Raw genomic sequence first — 18,020 nt, 5'->3', positions numbered from 1 at the left:
ATAACTCAAACGCCCTATTCAACATTGTTAAAAACCTCACAGATGAAAAAAATAACAATGCCACAGCGACCAACACAATCAATCTAACACAGGACCTCGCCACATACTTCAAAGATAAAATCAACAGAATAACGAAAACATTCAACAACGCCACACCCTCCGAGAATCAAATCGAAACAAGGATCATAACACCTTGGTCACAATTCAACCCAATTTCTGTCACCGAAGCCGAAAAAATACTAAAAAAGATCAACCCTGCTCATCACGACCTGGACACCATCCCTACACGTAACCTAAAAGAGATGTCCCATATCATCGCCCCAACCATAGCCGCCATCGTCAACAAATCACTCGAAGAGGGTGAACTCCCAACCGCTTTAAAAACTGCAACCATAACCCCATTTCTAAAAAAGAAGAACCTAGACCCCAAAGACCTGAACAGCTACCGTTCAATCTCAAACCTTCCTCTACTTGCCAAGTTGACCGAGAAAGCTGCTCTGTCTCAACTAAATGAACACCTAGAAAACAACAAAATTCTACACGATACACAACATGGGTTTAGAAAAAACCGCAGCACAGAAACACTTCTTGTCAACCTCTCGAATGAAATTTTAAGAGGACTCGACAACAAAATAAACCATCTTCTAATACTTCTCGACCTATCTGCGGCTTTTGATACCGTCGACCACAAAAGCCTACTATCAAGTCTTTCTAACATCGGCCTCACAGGAAGTACCCTCAACTGGTTCTCCTCTTACCTACAGAACAGATTCTTCAAGGTCTCCATGAACAACAAATCATCTAACCCCTTTCCTCTCGAAACCAGCGTACCGCAAGGGTCCGCCCTATCTGCAACCCTCTTCAACATATATCTTCTCCCACTATGCCACCTCATCTCAAGCCTCAGAATTTCTTACTATATATACGCCGATGACATCCAGTTCATCATCCCAATCTACAACACACTAGAAGAGGCGCTCTCCACAGCAGCAAACCACCTAACCTCAATTAGCAACATGCTAAACAAACTGAAACTATGCCTGAACATGACTAAAATGGAATGCATCCTCATAGGAAGAAATCTCAAAGAACTAACCATCAATACACACTCCCTAATAATCGACGACATTAACATCCCGATAAAAAATGATACAAAGAACCTCTGCATATGGATTGACAAAGATCTCAACCTAAAAAAGACCATCGCAACCAAAACCAAAGAAGGATTCTATAAACTGCACGTCCTGAAAAATCTAAAGCCACTTCTCCACCATCAGGAATTCCGCACAGTTCTTCAATCACTAATTTTCAACAGCATTGACTACTGCAACTGGCTTTTATTAGGTCTTCCCAAATCTACACTAAAACCTCTCCAGCTACTACAAAATGCTGCAGCCAGAGTCCTAACAGGCAAAAAAAAATCAGAACACATCACCCCTGTGCTAAAAAGTCTTCACTGGCTCCCAATCAAACAAAGAATCGAATTCAAGACCCTTACTATAGTGCACAACGCCTTATACAAAATGGAGAACACCACACTCAGCAACATGATCCATCAACACAAACCTCAATGTCACACCAGAACTGCAAGCAAACAATTTCTCGACATACCATCACTTCCAACAGCGAAGCTCACGAGTACGAGAAACAGAGCCTTCTCAATTGCAGGCCCAAACTTATGGAACACCCTACTTCAATACCTAAGATCGATAATCGACTGCAAATCCTTCAAAAAAGAACTGAAAACCTGGTTATTTAGCCAAACTTTCAGAGATGGCGTGGGCTAAATGTCATAACCCCTCCACCAGCACTTCCCTTACAAAATGAACTCAATAAGCTACGCTAGAGTCTTGTCTCTTTCTCTTTGTTTTTTTTGTGAACCCATTTCCCAGTTCTTTCGATGCCGTGCAAAGTTTCAGTTAAACACGCCGCAACCCTGTTCAAACGTTTAAGTTTTATTCTATGATTCTATGTTACCAGTTCGATGTATTCTCTGCCACTCTATTTTCTGTGTCCTGGTTCGATGTAACAAGTTGTTCTACTGTAAACCGGGGTGAAGGCTAACTGCTAAACCTCGGTATATAAAAGCACCGAAATAAATAAATAAATAAATAAACTTAACATCGTGTAACTACAGCAAGGGTTATTTTTCCCTATATGCAACACCTTGCACTTGTCCACATTAAATTTCATCTGCCATTTGGATGCCCAATCTTCCAGTCTTGCAAGGTCCTCCTGCAATTTATCATAATCCGCTTGTGATTTAACTGCTCTGAATAATTTTATATCATCCACAAATTTGATAACCTCACTCATCGTATTCCTTTACAGATCATTTATAAATATATTCAAAAGCACCGGTCCAAGTACAGATCCCTGAGGCACTCCACTGTTTACCCTTTTCCACTTTGGTGAAAGATAAGTCATGCAGCTGAATTTAGGCAGATTGCAGGGAGAGAGATGGATCACTGGGAGACCTGTGAGGAGCAGGGTGTAATAGTGTAAGCGGGAGGAGATGAGAGAGAGGAAAGGGTTCTGGTATGGGTGCAGTGACTTTGGTGAAAGATAAGTCATGCAGCTGAATTTAGGACAGATTGCAGGGAGAGAGATGGATCACTGGGAGACCTGTGAGGAGCAGGATGTAATAGTGTAAGCAGGAGGAGATGAGAGAGAGGAAAGAGTTCTGGTATGGGTGCAGTGACTTTGGTGAAAGATAAGTCGCGCAGCTGAATTTAGGGCAGATTGCAGGGAGAGAGATGGATCACTGGGAGCCCTGTGAGGAGCAGGATGTATTAGTGTAAGAGGAGGAGATGAGAGAGTGGATCAGGGATCTGTAGTGAGTTCAGAAATTACGGGATGGATTTTGGTGATGTTATGCAGCCCGACATCCAGTCAGCAATGTCAGATAAGCAGGCTGAGATCTGAGATTGAATTCCTGGTGTTGTGCTTCGGAGTGTGAACCCTTGGTCCAGTGAAGAACGGATGTTCAGACACTGGAAGGCGAGGCCTCGTAAAGATCTTATGTGGAAACAGAAGAGGATCTGGATGCTGGCGCCTCCTGGAGGTCCGGTAGTCCAGATAGCTGGCGCCTCCAGCAGGTCGTGTAGTGTAGATGGCTGGCGCCTCCAGCAGGTCGTGTAGTTCAAATAGCTGGCGCCTCCAGCAGGTCGTGTAGTGTAGATGGCTGGCGCCTCCAGCAGGTCGTGTAGTTCAGATAGCTGGCGCCTCCAGCAGGTCGTGTAGTGTAGATGGCTGGCGCCTCCAGCAGGTCGTGAGTAGGAGCAAGATAGACACAGTCCAAAACAAGAGAAAATGCAGGAGCACTGCAGCCGGTCCAGAAGTCGGAGCCAGAGAACACTTCAGCCGGTCAAGGGATCGAGAGCCAGAACACCCCTCAGCCGGTCCAGGGATCGAGAGCCAGAACACCCCTCAGCCGGTCCAGGGATCGAGAGCCAGAATATGCCAATGCCGGTCCAGGAGTCAACCACAGCAGAGCAGGAAACAAGTACAGGAACCACTGGGAGCCAAGAAGCCAAGGCAAGGTCTGAGATGCAGACCTTGCCTTAAATACCCTAAACCGGCAGGAGCTGACAGGAAGGAGCCACTCAATTTCCTGTAGTGGCTCCTTTAAATAAATCTTCAGCCGCGCGCGCGCGGCCCTAGAGGAACCAGCAGGAGGCGGAGTCGGGCGCGCGTTGGGAGGACTGCAGACGCCGCGGCCATGTTGGGCAGGAGACAGGAACGCCGCGGGACCACGGCAATGACGGTGGTTACCGGGAGCGGCGCAGACCACCGCCCCGGTGAGTGGACAGCCCCGGCGGCGGCTTGCTGCCGTCGGGAAGTATAACAGTACCCCCTCCCTTAGGCCGCCCCCTAGAAGGCCTGGGCTTATCCGGATGGCTATTATGAAAGTCCTTGAGAAGAGTCTTGTCGAAGATGTTCGTGGCTGGCTCCCAAGAATTCTCCTCAGGTCCAAAACCTTCCCAGGCAAGAAGATACTCCCATTTACGACCTCGGTGGCGGACATCCAATACGTCGCGGACTTGATAAATAGAATCCTCTTCAGTCGCAACCACAGGAGAAACAGGCATCTTACGGGACGACCAGGTGAGGAGAACCGGTTTCAAGAGAGATACATGAAAGGAGTTGTGAATCCGAAGAGTAGAAGGTAAACGTAATCGATACGTCACAGGACCCAAGCGGCACATCACAGGGAACGGACCAATGTATCGCGGAGCCAATCTCATAGAGGGAACCTTTAAACGAATGTATTTGGTGCTCAACCACACCCTGTCACCCGGCAAAAATTGTGGAGCAGGTCTGCGATGGCGATCCGTGAATCTCTTAGCCGTACCCGCCGCCTTTTGAAGCATCCGTTGGGTCTGTGTCCAAAGCTGCTTAAGTTGGAGAGCCGTAAGCTGAGCCGCCGGAGAGGCAACCGGAACCGGTAGTGGGACAGGCGGGGCGGGTTGCCGACCATAGACGATCAGGAATGGTGACGCTCCCGTAGAGGTACAGGAATGAAAGTTGTGGGAAAACTCCGCCCAGGGCAATAAGGCTGCCCAATCATCTTGTCTGGAGTTCACGTAAGTACGCAAAAACTGCTTAAGGGACCTGTTGGTCCTCTCCGCCTGCCCATTAGCTTGGGGGTGAAAAGCCGTGGTGAAATCGAGAGCAATATGAAACTGAGCGCAAAGACTCCGCCAGTACTTAGCAGTGAACTGGGGACCGCGGTCAGAGGCAATGTGTTGCGGAATCCCATGGAGACGAAAAATGTGTGACATAAAGAGTTGAGCCAAACGGGGAGCGGAGGGGAGGGAGGGCAATGGTATAAAATGTGCCATCTTAGAGAAGCGGTCCACTACCACCCATATGACAGTATGTCCTTCCGAAGGCGGTAGTTCAACAATAAAATCCGTTGAAATGTGAGACCAAGGTGAAGTGGGCACCGGAAGTGGCTGTAACAACCCCCAAGTCCTCCCTGTAGAACCTTTATGTTGAGCGCATACAGGGCACGACTCTATGTAAGCGCGTACGTCTTTGCGCATTCCTGGCCACCAATAGTGCCGTTGTAAAAGAGTAAATGTACGTTTTTGTCCAGAATGCCCAGCTACCTTAGAGTCGTGTCCCCATTGTAATACTTTGTTGCGGAGTCTTCGAGGCACTACCGTCTTGCCGACGGGCACCGTAAAAGTAGCAGAAAGGATAATGCGGGCAGGATCGATGATAGTCTGTATAGGCTCTATGATATCTTCGCTGACGAAAGATCGGGACAATGCGTCGGCTTTAATGTTTTTATTAGCAGGTCGATAGCGAATCTCAAAATCAAAGCGGGTAAAAAAAAGTGCCCAGCGGGCCTGGCGTGGGTTCAAACGTTGGGCTTGTTGTAAGTAGATTAAGTTTTTATGATCGGTAAAAATGGTAATCGTATGTTGGGCCCCCTCCAACCACTGACGCCATTCCTCCAAGGCGAGCTTAATGGCCAGCAGCTCCCGATCACCAATCGAGTAATTGCGTTCTGCAGAAGAGAATTTCTTGGAAAAAAAAGAGCAAGGATGGGACGTACCAGAAGCATTCCTTTGACTTAATACAGCGCCAACTCCAATAGTGGAAGCATCGACTTCAACTATAAAGGGTCGTCTAGGATCTGGGTGATGCAGACAAGGTTGTCGCAGAAAAGATTCCTTAAGAGTTTGAAATGCTTCTACGGCCTCTCCTGGCCATGACTTAGTATTGGCTCCTTTGCGAGTAAGTGCCGTCAGGGGAGCGGCAAGCTTGGAAAAGTCCTTGATAAAACTGCGGTAGTAATTAGCGAATCCGAGAAATCTCTGAAGTGCACGTAGACCCGTGGGTTGAGGCCAGTTCTGGATGGATTTTAACTTAACAGGGTCCATCTGAAACCCCTGTTTGGAGATAATGTACCCCAGAAAAGGTAATGATTCAGTCTCAAAAACACACTTCTCCAATTTAGCACATAGATGATTGTCTCGTAGACGTTGCAAAATCTGCAGAACATGTTGGCGATGTGTTTGAAGATCCTTAGAAAAAATTAATATATCGTCTAAGTAAACCACCACACAAATATAAAGCAGATCCCTGAAGATTTCGTTAATAAAATGTTGGAAGACGGCTGGAGCATTGGTTAATCCGAACGGCATGACTAAATATTCGTAGTGTCCGTCTCTAGTGTTAAAAGCCGTCTTCCACTCGTCCCCCTCATGAATCCGCACTAGATTATACGCTCCACGTAGGTCAAGTTTAGAAAAAATTCGGGCTCCTTGTAAACGATCAAATAATTCTGCAATAAGGGGTAACGGGTATCGATCCTTGATAGTTATATCGTTGAGTCCCCTAAAATCAATACAAGGTCGTAGGGTACCATCCTTTTTTTTGACAAAAAAAAATCCAGCTCCCGCCGGGGAGGTAGATCTTCGAATGAAGCCTTTCTGTAAATTGTCTTGTATGTATTCGGACATGGCCACAGTCTCTGAAGCGGATAAAGGATATGTTCTCCCTCGCGGAGGTGTAGAACCTGGAATCAGGTTAATGGTGCAATCGAACTCCCGGTGTGGAGGTAAGATGTCCGCGGCCTCTTTGGAAAATACCTCTGCAAATTGTTTATATTGGGGGGGTAATCCCCCTAGGCCAGAGGTGCAAAGCAAGTTTCGAGATTGAGGAGTTTGATTAAAACATACTCCCGAACAATTGGGTCCCCACTTCGTGAGTCTTAATAGTGTCCAGTCAATTTGAGGATTGTGACGTTGAAGCCACGGAATGCCAAGAACCACCGGGTGAATGGCTTTTTGAAGTACATAGAAGGTAATCCGTTCAGAGTGGTTGGGTGCAATATGACAGTCCAGAAGCTCAGTCTGATGAGTAATGGTCCCAGGTAATGGATCCCCATGGATGGAGGAAACGACTAATGGTGTGGGACAGGGTCGAGTAGGAATCTGTAATTGTTCAACTATTTCTTGCAGAATAAATTCTCCTCCGGCACCGGAGTCCACAAGGGCCAAGGTGGTGAATTCCTGTTCATTGATCAAGAGCGTAACCGGTATCGTGAGTGGAGGAGCTGGAGATGTCAAACCTAGGGTTACTCCCCCCATGGACCCTAGGTTCTGAAGTTTCCCGGACGGATAGGACAGCTAGCGATACGATGGCCAGAACCAGCACAATACAAACAAAGTCCCTCTCTGCGCCGTCTCTGCCGTTCAGCAGGTGACAAAGGACCTCTGCCAAGTTGCATAGGTTCCTCGGTGGTTGTCTCAGTGGTGGACCCTTCGCGGTTGTTCACAGAAGAGGATGATGAGGCCGGAAAATTAGTCAGGCGTCGTCTACCTCCTGGATTCTCCCGAGCTCTTTCTTGAAGTCGTCGGTCAATCCTGCTGGCTAATTCGATCATGGAGTTTAAGGAGGTAGGAAGCTCCCGCGCGGCTAATTCATCCTTAATTTTGCTAGACAGTCCCTCCAGGTAAATTGTGCGGAGGGTAGATTCCTCCCACCGAAGTTCCATAGCCAGAGTCCGAAATTCAATATTGTAATCCATGAGGGATCGACCTCCCTGCCTGAGGTGCAGAAGAGTAGATCCCGCGGCTGCTTTTTTCCCAGGTTCTTCAAACGCTGATCTAAACAACTCCAGAAAACGGGGCAAGTCCTGTAATACTGGATCAGAGTGTTGCCATAAAGCCGACCCCCAGGCGAGTGCTTTGCCATCCAATAAGGACAGTATATAAGTGGTTCTGGTCATATCATCCGGAAAAAGCGCAGACTGTAGGCAAAAATGCATGTTGCATTGGTCCAGAAATCCTAGACATAGACGCGGATCTCCTGCATACCGCGGTGGAACAGGTAATGGGACGACTGGTCGGGAAGGATTTTGTGGACTTGGCGGAGCAGGTGTGGCCACAGAACTGCCTGCAGGTGGGTTAGAGTGCGTTGCCACCACCGCATCTAACCGAGCGCTAAGCCGTTCAATGGATGCGGCCATGGATTCTAGCATGTTCTGCTGTTCCACAAGTCTCTGTGCTAGACCAGGAATCGCTCGTATTGCTGAAGCCTCTGCCGGGTCCATGGCCTTGGCTTACTGTTGTGCTTCGGAGTGTGAACCCTTGGTCCAGTGAAGAACGGATGTTCAGACACTGGAAGGCGAGGCCTCGTAAAGATCTTATGTGGAAACAGAAGAGGATCTGGATGCTGGCGCCTCCTGGAGGTCCGGTAGTCCAGATAGCTGGCGCCTCCAGCAGGTCGTGTAGTGTAGATGGCTGGCGCCTCCAGCAGGTCGTGTAGTTCAAATAGCTGGCGCCTCCAGCAGGTCGTGTAGTGTAGATGGCTGGCGCCTCCAGCAGGTCGTGTAGTTCAAATAGCTGGCGCCTCCAGCAGGTCGTGTAGTGTAGATGGCTGGCGCCTCCAGCAGGTCGTGTAGTTCAGATAGCTGGCGCCTCCAGCAGGTCGTGTAGTGTAGATGGCTGGCGCCTCCAGCAGGTCGTGAGTAGGAGCAAGATAGACACAGTCCAAAACAAGAGAAAATGCAGGAGCACTGCAGCCGGTCCAGAAGTCGGAGCCAGAGAACACTTCAGCCGGTCCAGGGATCGAGAGCCAGAACACCCCTCAGCCGGTCCAGGGATCGAGAGCCAGAACACCCCTCAGCCGGTCCAGGGATCGAGAGCCAGAATATGCCAATGCCGGTCCAGGAGTCAACCACAGCAGAGCAGGAAACAAGTACAGGAACCACTGGGAGCCAAGAAGCCAAGGCAAGGTCTGAGATGCAGACCTTGCCTTAAATACCCTAAACCAGCAGGAGCTGACAGGAAGGAGCCACTCAATTTCCTGTAGTGGCTCCTTTAAATAAATCTTCAGCCGCGCGCGCGGCCCTAGAGGAACCAGCAGGAGGCGGAGTCGGGCGCGCGTTGGGAGGACTGCAGACGCCGCGGCCATGTTGGGCAGGAGACAGGAACGCCGCGGGACCACGGCAATGACGGTGGTTACCGGGAGCGGCGCAGACCACCGCCCCGGTGAGTGGACAGCCCCGGCGGCGGCTTGCTGCCGTCGGGAAGTATAACACCTGGTGAAATTTGTGGTAAAGATCTGGGAGTCATCAGCATAATGATGGTTTTAAAAGCCACGAGAGGAAATCAGAGCACCAAGGGCATTAGTATATAGTGCGAAGAGAAGAGGGCGCAGGAGGATGGAGCCCTGGGGAGCACCAGGTGAATCACCAGAGAAATTCTAAAAATGCAATGGGAGAGGTAAAAAGAGATCCAAGACAGGACGGATTCCCAAAATCCAAGTGCAGAGAGAGTAGTGTGAAAAGCAGCAGACAGGTCAAGGAGGAGAAGGGCAGAGTGAAGGCCATTGGCTTTAGCCATGGTCACTGCAAACCTTGGCAAGGGCTGTTTCACCTGAACGCAGAGGGCGAAAACCAGAGGAGCGGATGAGGAACGTCTTGAGATGTAAGAAAGTCAGGAGAGCGGCGGTGAACACAGGTTTGGGTATTTGGAAGGAGAGGGGAGGATGGTTGGCGGCACAGATAGGGTCCAGGGAGGGTTTTCTGAGGAGGGGTGTGATCACGGCGTGTCTGAAGGAAGTGGGAATACGATTAGTGGAAAGTGACCGATGGAAGGGGAGGACTTCAGGGAAAGCAGGGCTGAGGCGCTGGGTGGGAATGGGGGTCACAGGGAGAAGAGGCGGAGAGGATGGGCAGAGTCCTGCACTGTGACTTCAGAAGAGGAGGAGGGAGGTCGAGGTGACCCAAGGCTACTTTTGTGGCTGTCGTCATGGTAGTGATCAGCGGGCGCAGCGTGAAGGAGGGTGGTGGGCGGGCATTGAGCGTGGGTAGGATGGACGAGAGTTTCTCACGTGGACGTGGTAGGATTGCATGAATCCGAGATGTATGAAGTCCTCGGGGGCTCCAGAGATGTAGTGCAGAGGGGGGGGGGGGGGACACAGGAACTAGGGGTGACCCAAGGCTGGGGTTTGGTGCCCCTGAGGTGCAGGACGGTCTGAAAGTCAGGAGAGATTGGTGTTAGCACCAAGAACCGCTTCAGCAGCCAAGCCCCAGAATGAGGTGAGGGAAAGGCGAGAAGGAGCCGTGGTGGAGAGGATAGGAGGGCTGAGGGGGAGGGCGCTTTAGTGAGAACATTGTGAGGGGACGGTCGGAGAGAGGAAGGACTGCGGTGCAGAGGTCGGAGAGAGGAAGGACTGCGGTGCAGAGGTCGGAGAGAGGAAGGACTGCGGTGCAGAGGTCTCAGAGAGGAAGGACTGCGGTGCACAGGTCTCAGAGAGAAAGGACTGCGGTGCAGAGGTCTCAGAGAGGAAGGACTGCGGTGCACAGGTCTCAGAGAGAAAGGACTGCGGTGCAGAGGTCTCAGAGAGGAAGGACTGCGGTGCAGAGGTCGGAGAGAGGAAGGACTGTGGTGCAGAGGTCTGAGAGAAGGGACTGGGTAAAGGCAGGAGCGGGAGATGGAATGAGGGTAAGGAAAGGCGTAAGAGTCAGAGAGGTAATCAACATGAGGTTAAGACTAAGGAAAGGAGAAGATGTCAAGGAAGAAAGAAAGCCAGGAACAAAATGTCTGACAAAGGAGGAGGAGTCTCTTCAGCTTGCAGAGGAGATGACTGAGGGGGGATATGATACAGGTCTACAACATCATGAGAGGACTTGAACAAGTTAATGTAAATTGGTTATTTACTCTCTCAGATAATAGAAGGACCAGGGGTCACTCCATGAAGTTAGCAAGTAGCACATTTAAAACAAATCGAAGAAAATTCTTTTTCACTCAGCGCATAGTTGAGCTCTGGAATTCACTGCCAGAGGATGTGGTTACAGCAGTTAGTGTAATTGGATTTAAGAAAAGTTTGGATAAGTTCCTAGAGGAAAACTCCATAAACTGCTATTAATTAATAAGCAATAGTAACATGAGAGCTATAATTTGGGGTACTTGCCAGGTTCTTGTGACCTGGATTGGCCTCTGTTGGAAACAGGATGCTGGGCTTGATGGACCCTTGCTCTGACCCAGCATGGCATTTTCTTATGTATGAGGGGGATTATCAGGGCTTTGATAAATAGCGTAACAGCTATCGGGTGAGAGGTAGTGGGATGAATAGGCAGCTGGAGTGGGCCTGAGATGGAAGAAAGTGTTGAACCCTACAAGAAGGAGAGAGCAGGAGTCCCACACCAGCACTGCGGACTCCTGCGGGAGAAGATAACCTGCATGAGAGAGCAGGGGAAAGCCGCTCTCGGTCAGGGAAAGGAGATGAAGAGTGAGAGAGAGAGAGAGGGCTCATGAATACAGATGAGCTCGTTGGAGGCAGGGAGCACGAGGAAGGAGGAGAAGATTCGAGGGATCAGGGTCTGCCGTGCACTGATGGGGGTGAAAGTTGCTTTGGAGGGCCAGGATTGGGACTGAGAGTCGGAGGAGGCGCGGGAGAATACGTAGCTTGTGGTGGCAGCGAGGAGGAGGAGATGCTGCCAGGGAGAGTGGAAATGGCTGGGGGGGAATGTAGGGAGTGGGGAAGGTGGACTTGGTGTTAGTAGTGGTTTGGGGACGATTAGCACGAGGAAGAGAAAATGTAGCGGAGCCACAGAAAATAAAGAGAGGCCCTCAGCCCCCCCAGTCTCTGGCCGCCTGCTCAGGATGCGTGGGGTGAGAGGAGTCAGCCCCCAAGGCAGCTGGGAGAAGTGTTCAGATGAAGTGCAAACTCCCCAGTACCTGCTCAGGGAGCGAGGGTGCACACATGCAACACCCCACCAGCAGGTGACCAGACCCGGCAGCTCCATCTCACTGCTGCATGCACGCTTTTCTTTTAAAGTCCTTATAAACATTTCTTAAATTTCATTGACTTTTTTGTTTATTCTATAACCAAAGAATTATAATTGATCGACTGTTTCTTTTTACATTTGAATGAGGGTTTATTTTGTGCTTATTATTCCAAAGCACTTGTTGGTTCTTATTATGTAAATGTCCTTCTTCCACCCTAATTGGGCAATAGTCTATAGATGGAGATTTACAACGCACTGGGTGTGAAAAGCAAACAAGGAAAAAGCTCAATCACACTCTCTAACAGCCAAATAAAGCTCAATCACACTCCCCTCAGCAAACAAAACAGTTTAGCTAATTAGGAAGATCCCAGGTTTTATGCAGTTCAAAGTCCTGGTCTCACCAGCCCTCCTTCAAGAATCTGGGTGTCTCTGGTATATAGAGGCTCTTTGACCTTGAGGGCATTCATTTGAGTATGCATATCTAGCATAGCTCTCTGCTTCAACGGCAGGGGAGAAGAAAAACTGATACTTCACGCATATCCAGCACAGCTCTCTGCTTCAACGGCAGGGGAGAAGAAAAACTGATACTTCACGCATATCCAGCACAGCTCTCTGCTTCAACGGCAGGGGAGAAGAAAAACTGATACTTCACGCATATCCAGCACAGCTCTCTGCTTCAACGGCAGGGGAGAAGAAAAACTGATACTTCACGCATATCCAGCACAGCTCTCTGCTTCAACGGCAGGGGAGAAGAAAAACTGATACTTCACGCATATCCAGCACAGCTCTCTGCTTCAACGGCAGGGGAGAAGAAAAACTGATACTTCACGCATATCCAGCACAGCTCTCTGCTTCAACGGCAGGGGAGAAGAAAAACTGATACTTCACGCATATCTAGCACAGCTCTCTGCTTCAACAGTAGGGGAGAAGAAAAACTGATACTTCACGCATATCCAGCATAGCTCTCTGCTTCAACGGCAGGGGAGAAGAAAAACTGATACTTCACGCATATCTAGCACAGCTCTCTGCTTCAACGGTAGGGGAGAAGAAAAACTGATACTTCACGCATATCTAGCACAGCTCTCTGCTTCAACGGTAGGGGAGAAGAAAAACTGATACTTCACGCATATCCAGCATAGCTCTCTGCTTCAACGGCAGGGGAGAAGAAAAACTGATACTTCACGCATATCCAGCATAGCTCTCTGCTTCAACGGTAGGGGAGAAGAAAAACTGATACTACACGCATATCCAGCATAGCTCTCTGCTTCAACGGCAGGGGAGAAGAAAAACTGATACTTCACGCATATCCAGCATAGCTCTCTGCTTCAACGGCAGGGGAGAAGAAAAACTGATACTACATGCATATCCAGCATTGCTCTCTGCTTCAACAGCAGGGGAGAAGAAAAACCGATACTTCACGCATATCCAGCATAGCTCTCTGCTTCAACGGTAGGGGAGAAGAAAAACTGATACTACACGCATATCCAGCATTGCTCTCTGCTTCAACAGCAGGGGAGAAGAAAAACTGATACTTCACGCATATCCAGCATAGCTCTCTGCTTCAACGGCAGGGGAGAAGAAAACCTAATACTTCATGCATATCTCTGCTTCAACGGCGGAGAGCTATGCTGCCGCTTAACCAACTAATCAAACTTAATATTTCACTTGGAAGCAGCTCCATCACTGCTCTCTACATTAATGGTGGGGGTGAAAGGGAAATAGAACCAAAGGTTACTAAGAGCCAAGAGAAACAGATAAGTTTGAGAAAAAAGAAGTGTGAAGCTTGCTGGGCAGACTGGATGGACCGATTGGTCTTCTTCTGCCATCATTTTCTATGTTTGTTTGTTTCTATGTGTAGTATTGAGAGTTACTGTTACACTGGGGATATTGCTCTGCATCTCTCCAGCCTATGGAGAATTGTGAATGTGGAATGCATTGGTCTGGGTGTGTCTGGAGTATTGAGGCTTTGTAATTTGGGGGCATGAGTATGGTCACCTCCAGGTTTACAATGCCTCCATACTCACCCAACTAATACCACCAGGATATCTACATTGCACTTCTCAGAAATAGCCAGAGTACTGCTCCAGGGATTGACGGTTCTCCTTATAGCAGAGCTAGCCTTACTAATGCCTCCTTTGATCCATGGAGCAGTATTTCAGCTTCAAGTCTCCTTGTGCACTTTCACGCACACGTGGTTTACACTGTGTACCCGTGCTGTGCACATATTAAAGGAAACTCTTCAAATAACTTAGGACCTTCCCTTCCAAAATGAGCTTGCAGGCTTGCACACTTCTCAGGGAAACAGAAAATTGGGATACTTAAGTATGCGTGGCTTCCACGCTGCAAGGAGGCTTTTCTGGGGGGGGGGGAGGAGGAAAATAACGCACCCCCGTGCCATTCCCCCCTCTCAGCCGCTGCAGGAATAGCAGCGTGCAAGCTCTGCAGCACTCGAGTAATTCACATGTTCAATGAGAAAGTACTTTCAGGGGCTGGAAGGGGTTCCTCTCGCTGACCGGCGACTGTGAGCCCCTAAAGAGTCAGGAGGTGGCTACAGGAGAGATTGCACAGCTCATCCCCGCCCGCTTTCACCGGCCAGAAAAGGTTCCTACAGATAATCCCTTCTAGGTAACCAGCTGGCCGCACCCGGGCCATGTGCAAGGCACAGGAATGACTGCTCCCGGGTTCTGGTGCTGCTCCATATTGTTTCTGCTCCTTTTGTAACTAAAATGTGCCTCTTCTCCCTCTCTCTCTTCCTCCTTCCCTCTCACCCTCACTCTCTCTCCTCCCTCCCTTTTATTGTGTCCCTCTCGCTTTTTCTCTCTTCCTTTCTGTGACATGCCCTCCTTACCCCATTTCTCACTTTCTTCACTCCCCCCCATTTACCTCTCTCCCCTCGCTTCCTTTCCTCCTAACCCTAACCCCCCCCCCCCACTCTCTTCCTTTGCTGCCTCTCTCCTCCTCCTCTCTCCGTTCCTCTCCCTCCTCTTTCCATTCCTCTCCCTCCTCTCTCCATTCCTCTCCCTCCTCTCTCCGTTCCTCTCCCTCCTCTCTCCAGGTTGCCTGTTTGACAGGAGGCTTTGCTCCCAGCAGGAGGACTGTGTCCAAGGTAAGGAACTCTTCCAAAAATACAGTGAGCCAAGTCCCCTCCCAGTGCCTCCCATAACCAGAGGGGGGAGCCTGGCAGCGAGCATTGGAAAGTAACCTAACAACAGATAAATTAATCTCAGTCCTGAGTGGTCCCGGATGCCTCCCAAAGACACCACCCACTTTGGACCCCAGTGGTGGCATCGATCATAGGGCCAGCAGCTGATGACATCACTAGGAGGTGGAGCTTAGGTGCAGCTCCCAATCACTCGAGCAGCGGGGCAGTGGTCACCACGGGCCTGAGCCTTCTGCAGTCTCTCAGGAGATCAGTGATTTCACTACTCCTCGTGTGTCCATGAATGCAAAGAGAAATAGACACTCACTTCTACTGCCACCCATGGGCTCTCTCTTACTGTCTCTATGAGTGCAGGGAGAGACACGTAGAAACCTCTCCTGTCACACACACCGGCACTCACTTCTACTGCCACCCATGGGCTCTCTCTTACTGTCTCTATGAATGCAGGGAGAGACACGTAGAAACCTCTCCTGTCACACACACAGGCACTCACTTCTACTGCCACCCATGGGCTCTCTCTTACTGTCTCTATGAGTGCAGGGAGAGACACGTAGAAACCTCTCCTGTCACACATACAGGCTTACTCTGCTGTTGTCACACATCCCAGGCTCACACACCTGCTGTCTCTCTTTCTCACATACACACAGACACACATACTCAGATTTTCACTCATACTATCACACATACATGCAGGGTTACACACACACGGATTCTCACTCCTACTGTCACACACACCCAAGATCACATTCCTATTGCCTGTCTTTTGCACACACACACATTTTCACTCATACTATCACACATACATGCAGGGTTACACACACACGGATTCTCACTCCTACTGTCACACACACCGAGATCACATTCCTATTGCCTCTCTTATGCACACACACACACATTTTCACTCATACTGTCTCACATACGTGCAGGGTTACACACACACATGCTTTCTCTCTTTCACGTTCTCACTCTCACTCACATGGATTCTCCTGTGGTCTTACACACACACACACACACATGCTTTCTCTCTTTCACGTTCTCACTCTCACATGAATTCTCCTGTGGTCTTACACACACACACACATACTTTCTCTCTTTCACATTCTCATTCTCACTCACATGGATTCTCCTGCGGTCTTACACACACACACACACACACATGGATTCTACTGCTGTCATGCACGCACATTCATGCTGACTTTGTGTCTTTGGATATATTACCACTTGCTTGACTCTCCTTTGTTTTAGATGGCTTGTTTGGGCACTGCCAGGAGAGATCATTGCAAGACAAAACCTTCTTTGAAGTCACACCTGGCACTCTCCAGAGACTGCAGAGTGTGCTGTACCAGCTGATGGCAGAAGGTAGGGCTTCCAACCTTGTCTGTCTGAGAACAGTCTCTGCTAACAGGTGAAGGCTGGAGACCTGCTTGTATTAACCAGGAGCACAGCTCTCAGCTGTCAGATTCTTTGGCATTGGCATTCTGGGATACGTGGCCCTTGTCAGGTATGTCTCATGTCACATCATGTTACCTTGTACAGTGAGGAAAGGGTCATCTTGCTTCAAGACATGACTAATCTTGTAGCCTGCTGGAAAGGTAAAGCCTCTGGTTGTCAAAGTTACCTGTTTTCCCTGAGCAAGGAAAAGCATTAATGCTGATAGTGCATCATATACACACGCACGCATAGATCCTCACTCCTGCTGTCTCACTCACACACACACCCTCACTCCTGCTCTCTCACTCACACGCACGCATAGATCCTCACTCCTGCTGTCTCACTCACACACACACCCTCACTCCTGCTCTCTCACTCACACATCCTCATTCCTGCTCTCTCACTCTCACACACATCCTCACTCCTGCTGTCTCACTCACACGCACACACACATCCTCATTCCTGCTGTCTCACTCACACGAACGCATAGATCCTCATTCCTGCTCTCTCACTCACGCGCACACACACATCCTCATTCCTGCTCTCTCACTCACACTCACACACATCCTCATTCCTGCTGTCTCACTCACACATCCTCATTCCTGCTCTCTCACTCACACTCACACACATCCTCACTCCTGCTCTCTCACTCACACATCCTCATTCCTGCTCTCTCACTCACACTCACACACATCCTCACTCCTGCTGTCTCACTCACACGCACACACACATCCTCATTCCTGCTCTCTCACTCACGCGCACACACACATCCTCATTCCTGCTCTCTCACTCACACTCACACACATCCTCATTCCTGCTCTCTCACTCACACTCACACACATCCTCATTCCTGCTGTCTCACTCACACGCACACACACATCCTCATTCCTGCTCTCTCACTCACGCGCACACACACATCCTCATTCCTGCTCTCTCACTCACACTCACACACATCCTCATTCCTGCTCTCTCACTCACACTCACACACATCCTCATTCCTGCTCTCTCACTCACGCGCACACACACATCCTCATTCCTGCTCTCTCACTCACGCGCACACACATCCTCATTCCTGCTCTCTCACTCACGCGCACACACACATCCTCATTCCTGCTATCTCACTCACACTCACACACATCCTCATTCCTGCTCTCTCACTCACGCGCACACACACATCCACATTCCTGCTCTCTCACTCACGCGCACACACATCCTCATTCCTATTGTCTCACTCACACGAACGCATGGATCCTCATTCCTGCTCTCTCACTCACGCGCACACACACACACACATCCTCATTCCTACTGTCTCACTCACGCGCACACACACATCCTCATTCCTGCTCTCTACTCACGTGCAACACACATCCTCATTCCTACTGTCTCACTCACACACACACACACACATCCTCATTCCTGCTCTCTACTCACGTGCAACACACATCCTCATTCCTGCTCTCTCACTCACACTCACACGTGCGCACACATCCTCAGTCCTGCTCTCACACTCACAGGCACACACTCATCCTCATTCCTGCTCTCTCACTCACGCGCACACACAGATTCTCATTCCTGCTCTCTACTCACGTGCAACACACATCCTCATTCCTACTGTCTCACTCACACTCACGCGCAACACACATCCTCATTCCTGCTCTCTCACTCATGCACAAC

General features: G+C 49.5%; 1 protein-coding gene across 1 annotated transcript in view; it reads left to right on the top strand.

Moving 5' to 3' along the window:
- The window catches only part of PTPRN (protein tyrosine phosphatase receptor type N), a 279,044-nt gene that overhangs the window by 10,150 nt on the left and 250,874 nt on the right, over positions 1 to 18,020 (top strand). The window contains exons 2-3 of the mRNA XM_029604982.1: positions 14,811 to 14,861; positions 16,161 to 16,274. Coding sequence (XP_029460842.1) covers positions 14,811 to 14,861; positions 16,161 to 16,274 — 165 coding nt within the window. The remainder of the gene's footprint in view (positions 1 to 14,810; positions 14,862 to 16,160; positions 16,275 to 18,020) is intronic.

The sequence above is a fragment of the Rhinatrema bivittatum genome, chromosome 6 (genome assembly GCF_901001135.1).
Source record: "Rhinatrema bivittatum chromosome 6, aRhiBiv1.1, whole genome shotgun sequence".
NCBI lineage: Eukaryota > Metazoa > Chordata > Amphibia > Gymnophiona > Rhinatrematidae > Rhinatrema > Rhinatrema bivittatum.
Note: the sequence above shows the minus strand (reverse complement) of the source record. Positions and strands in the feature narration are given on the sequence as shown.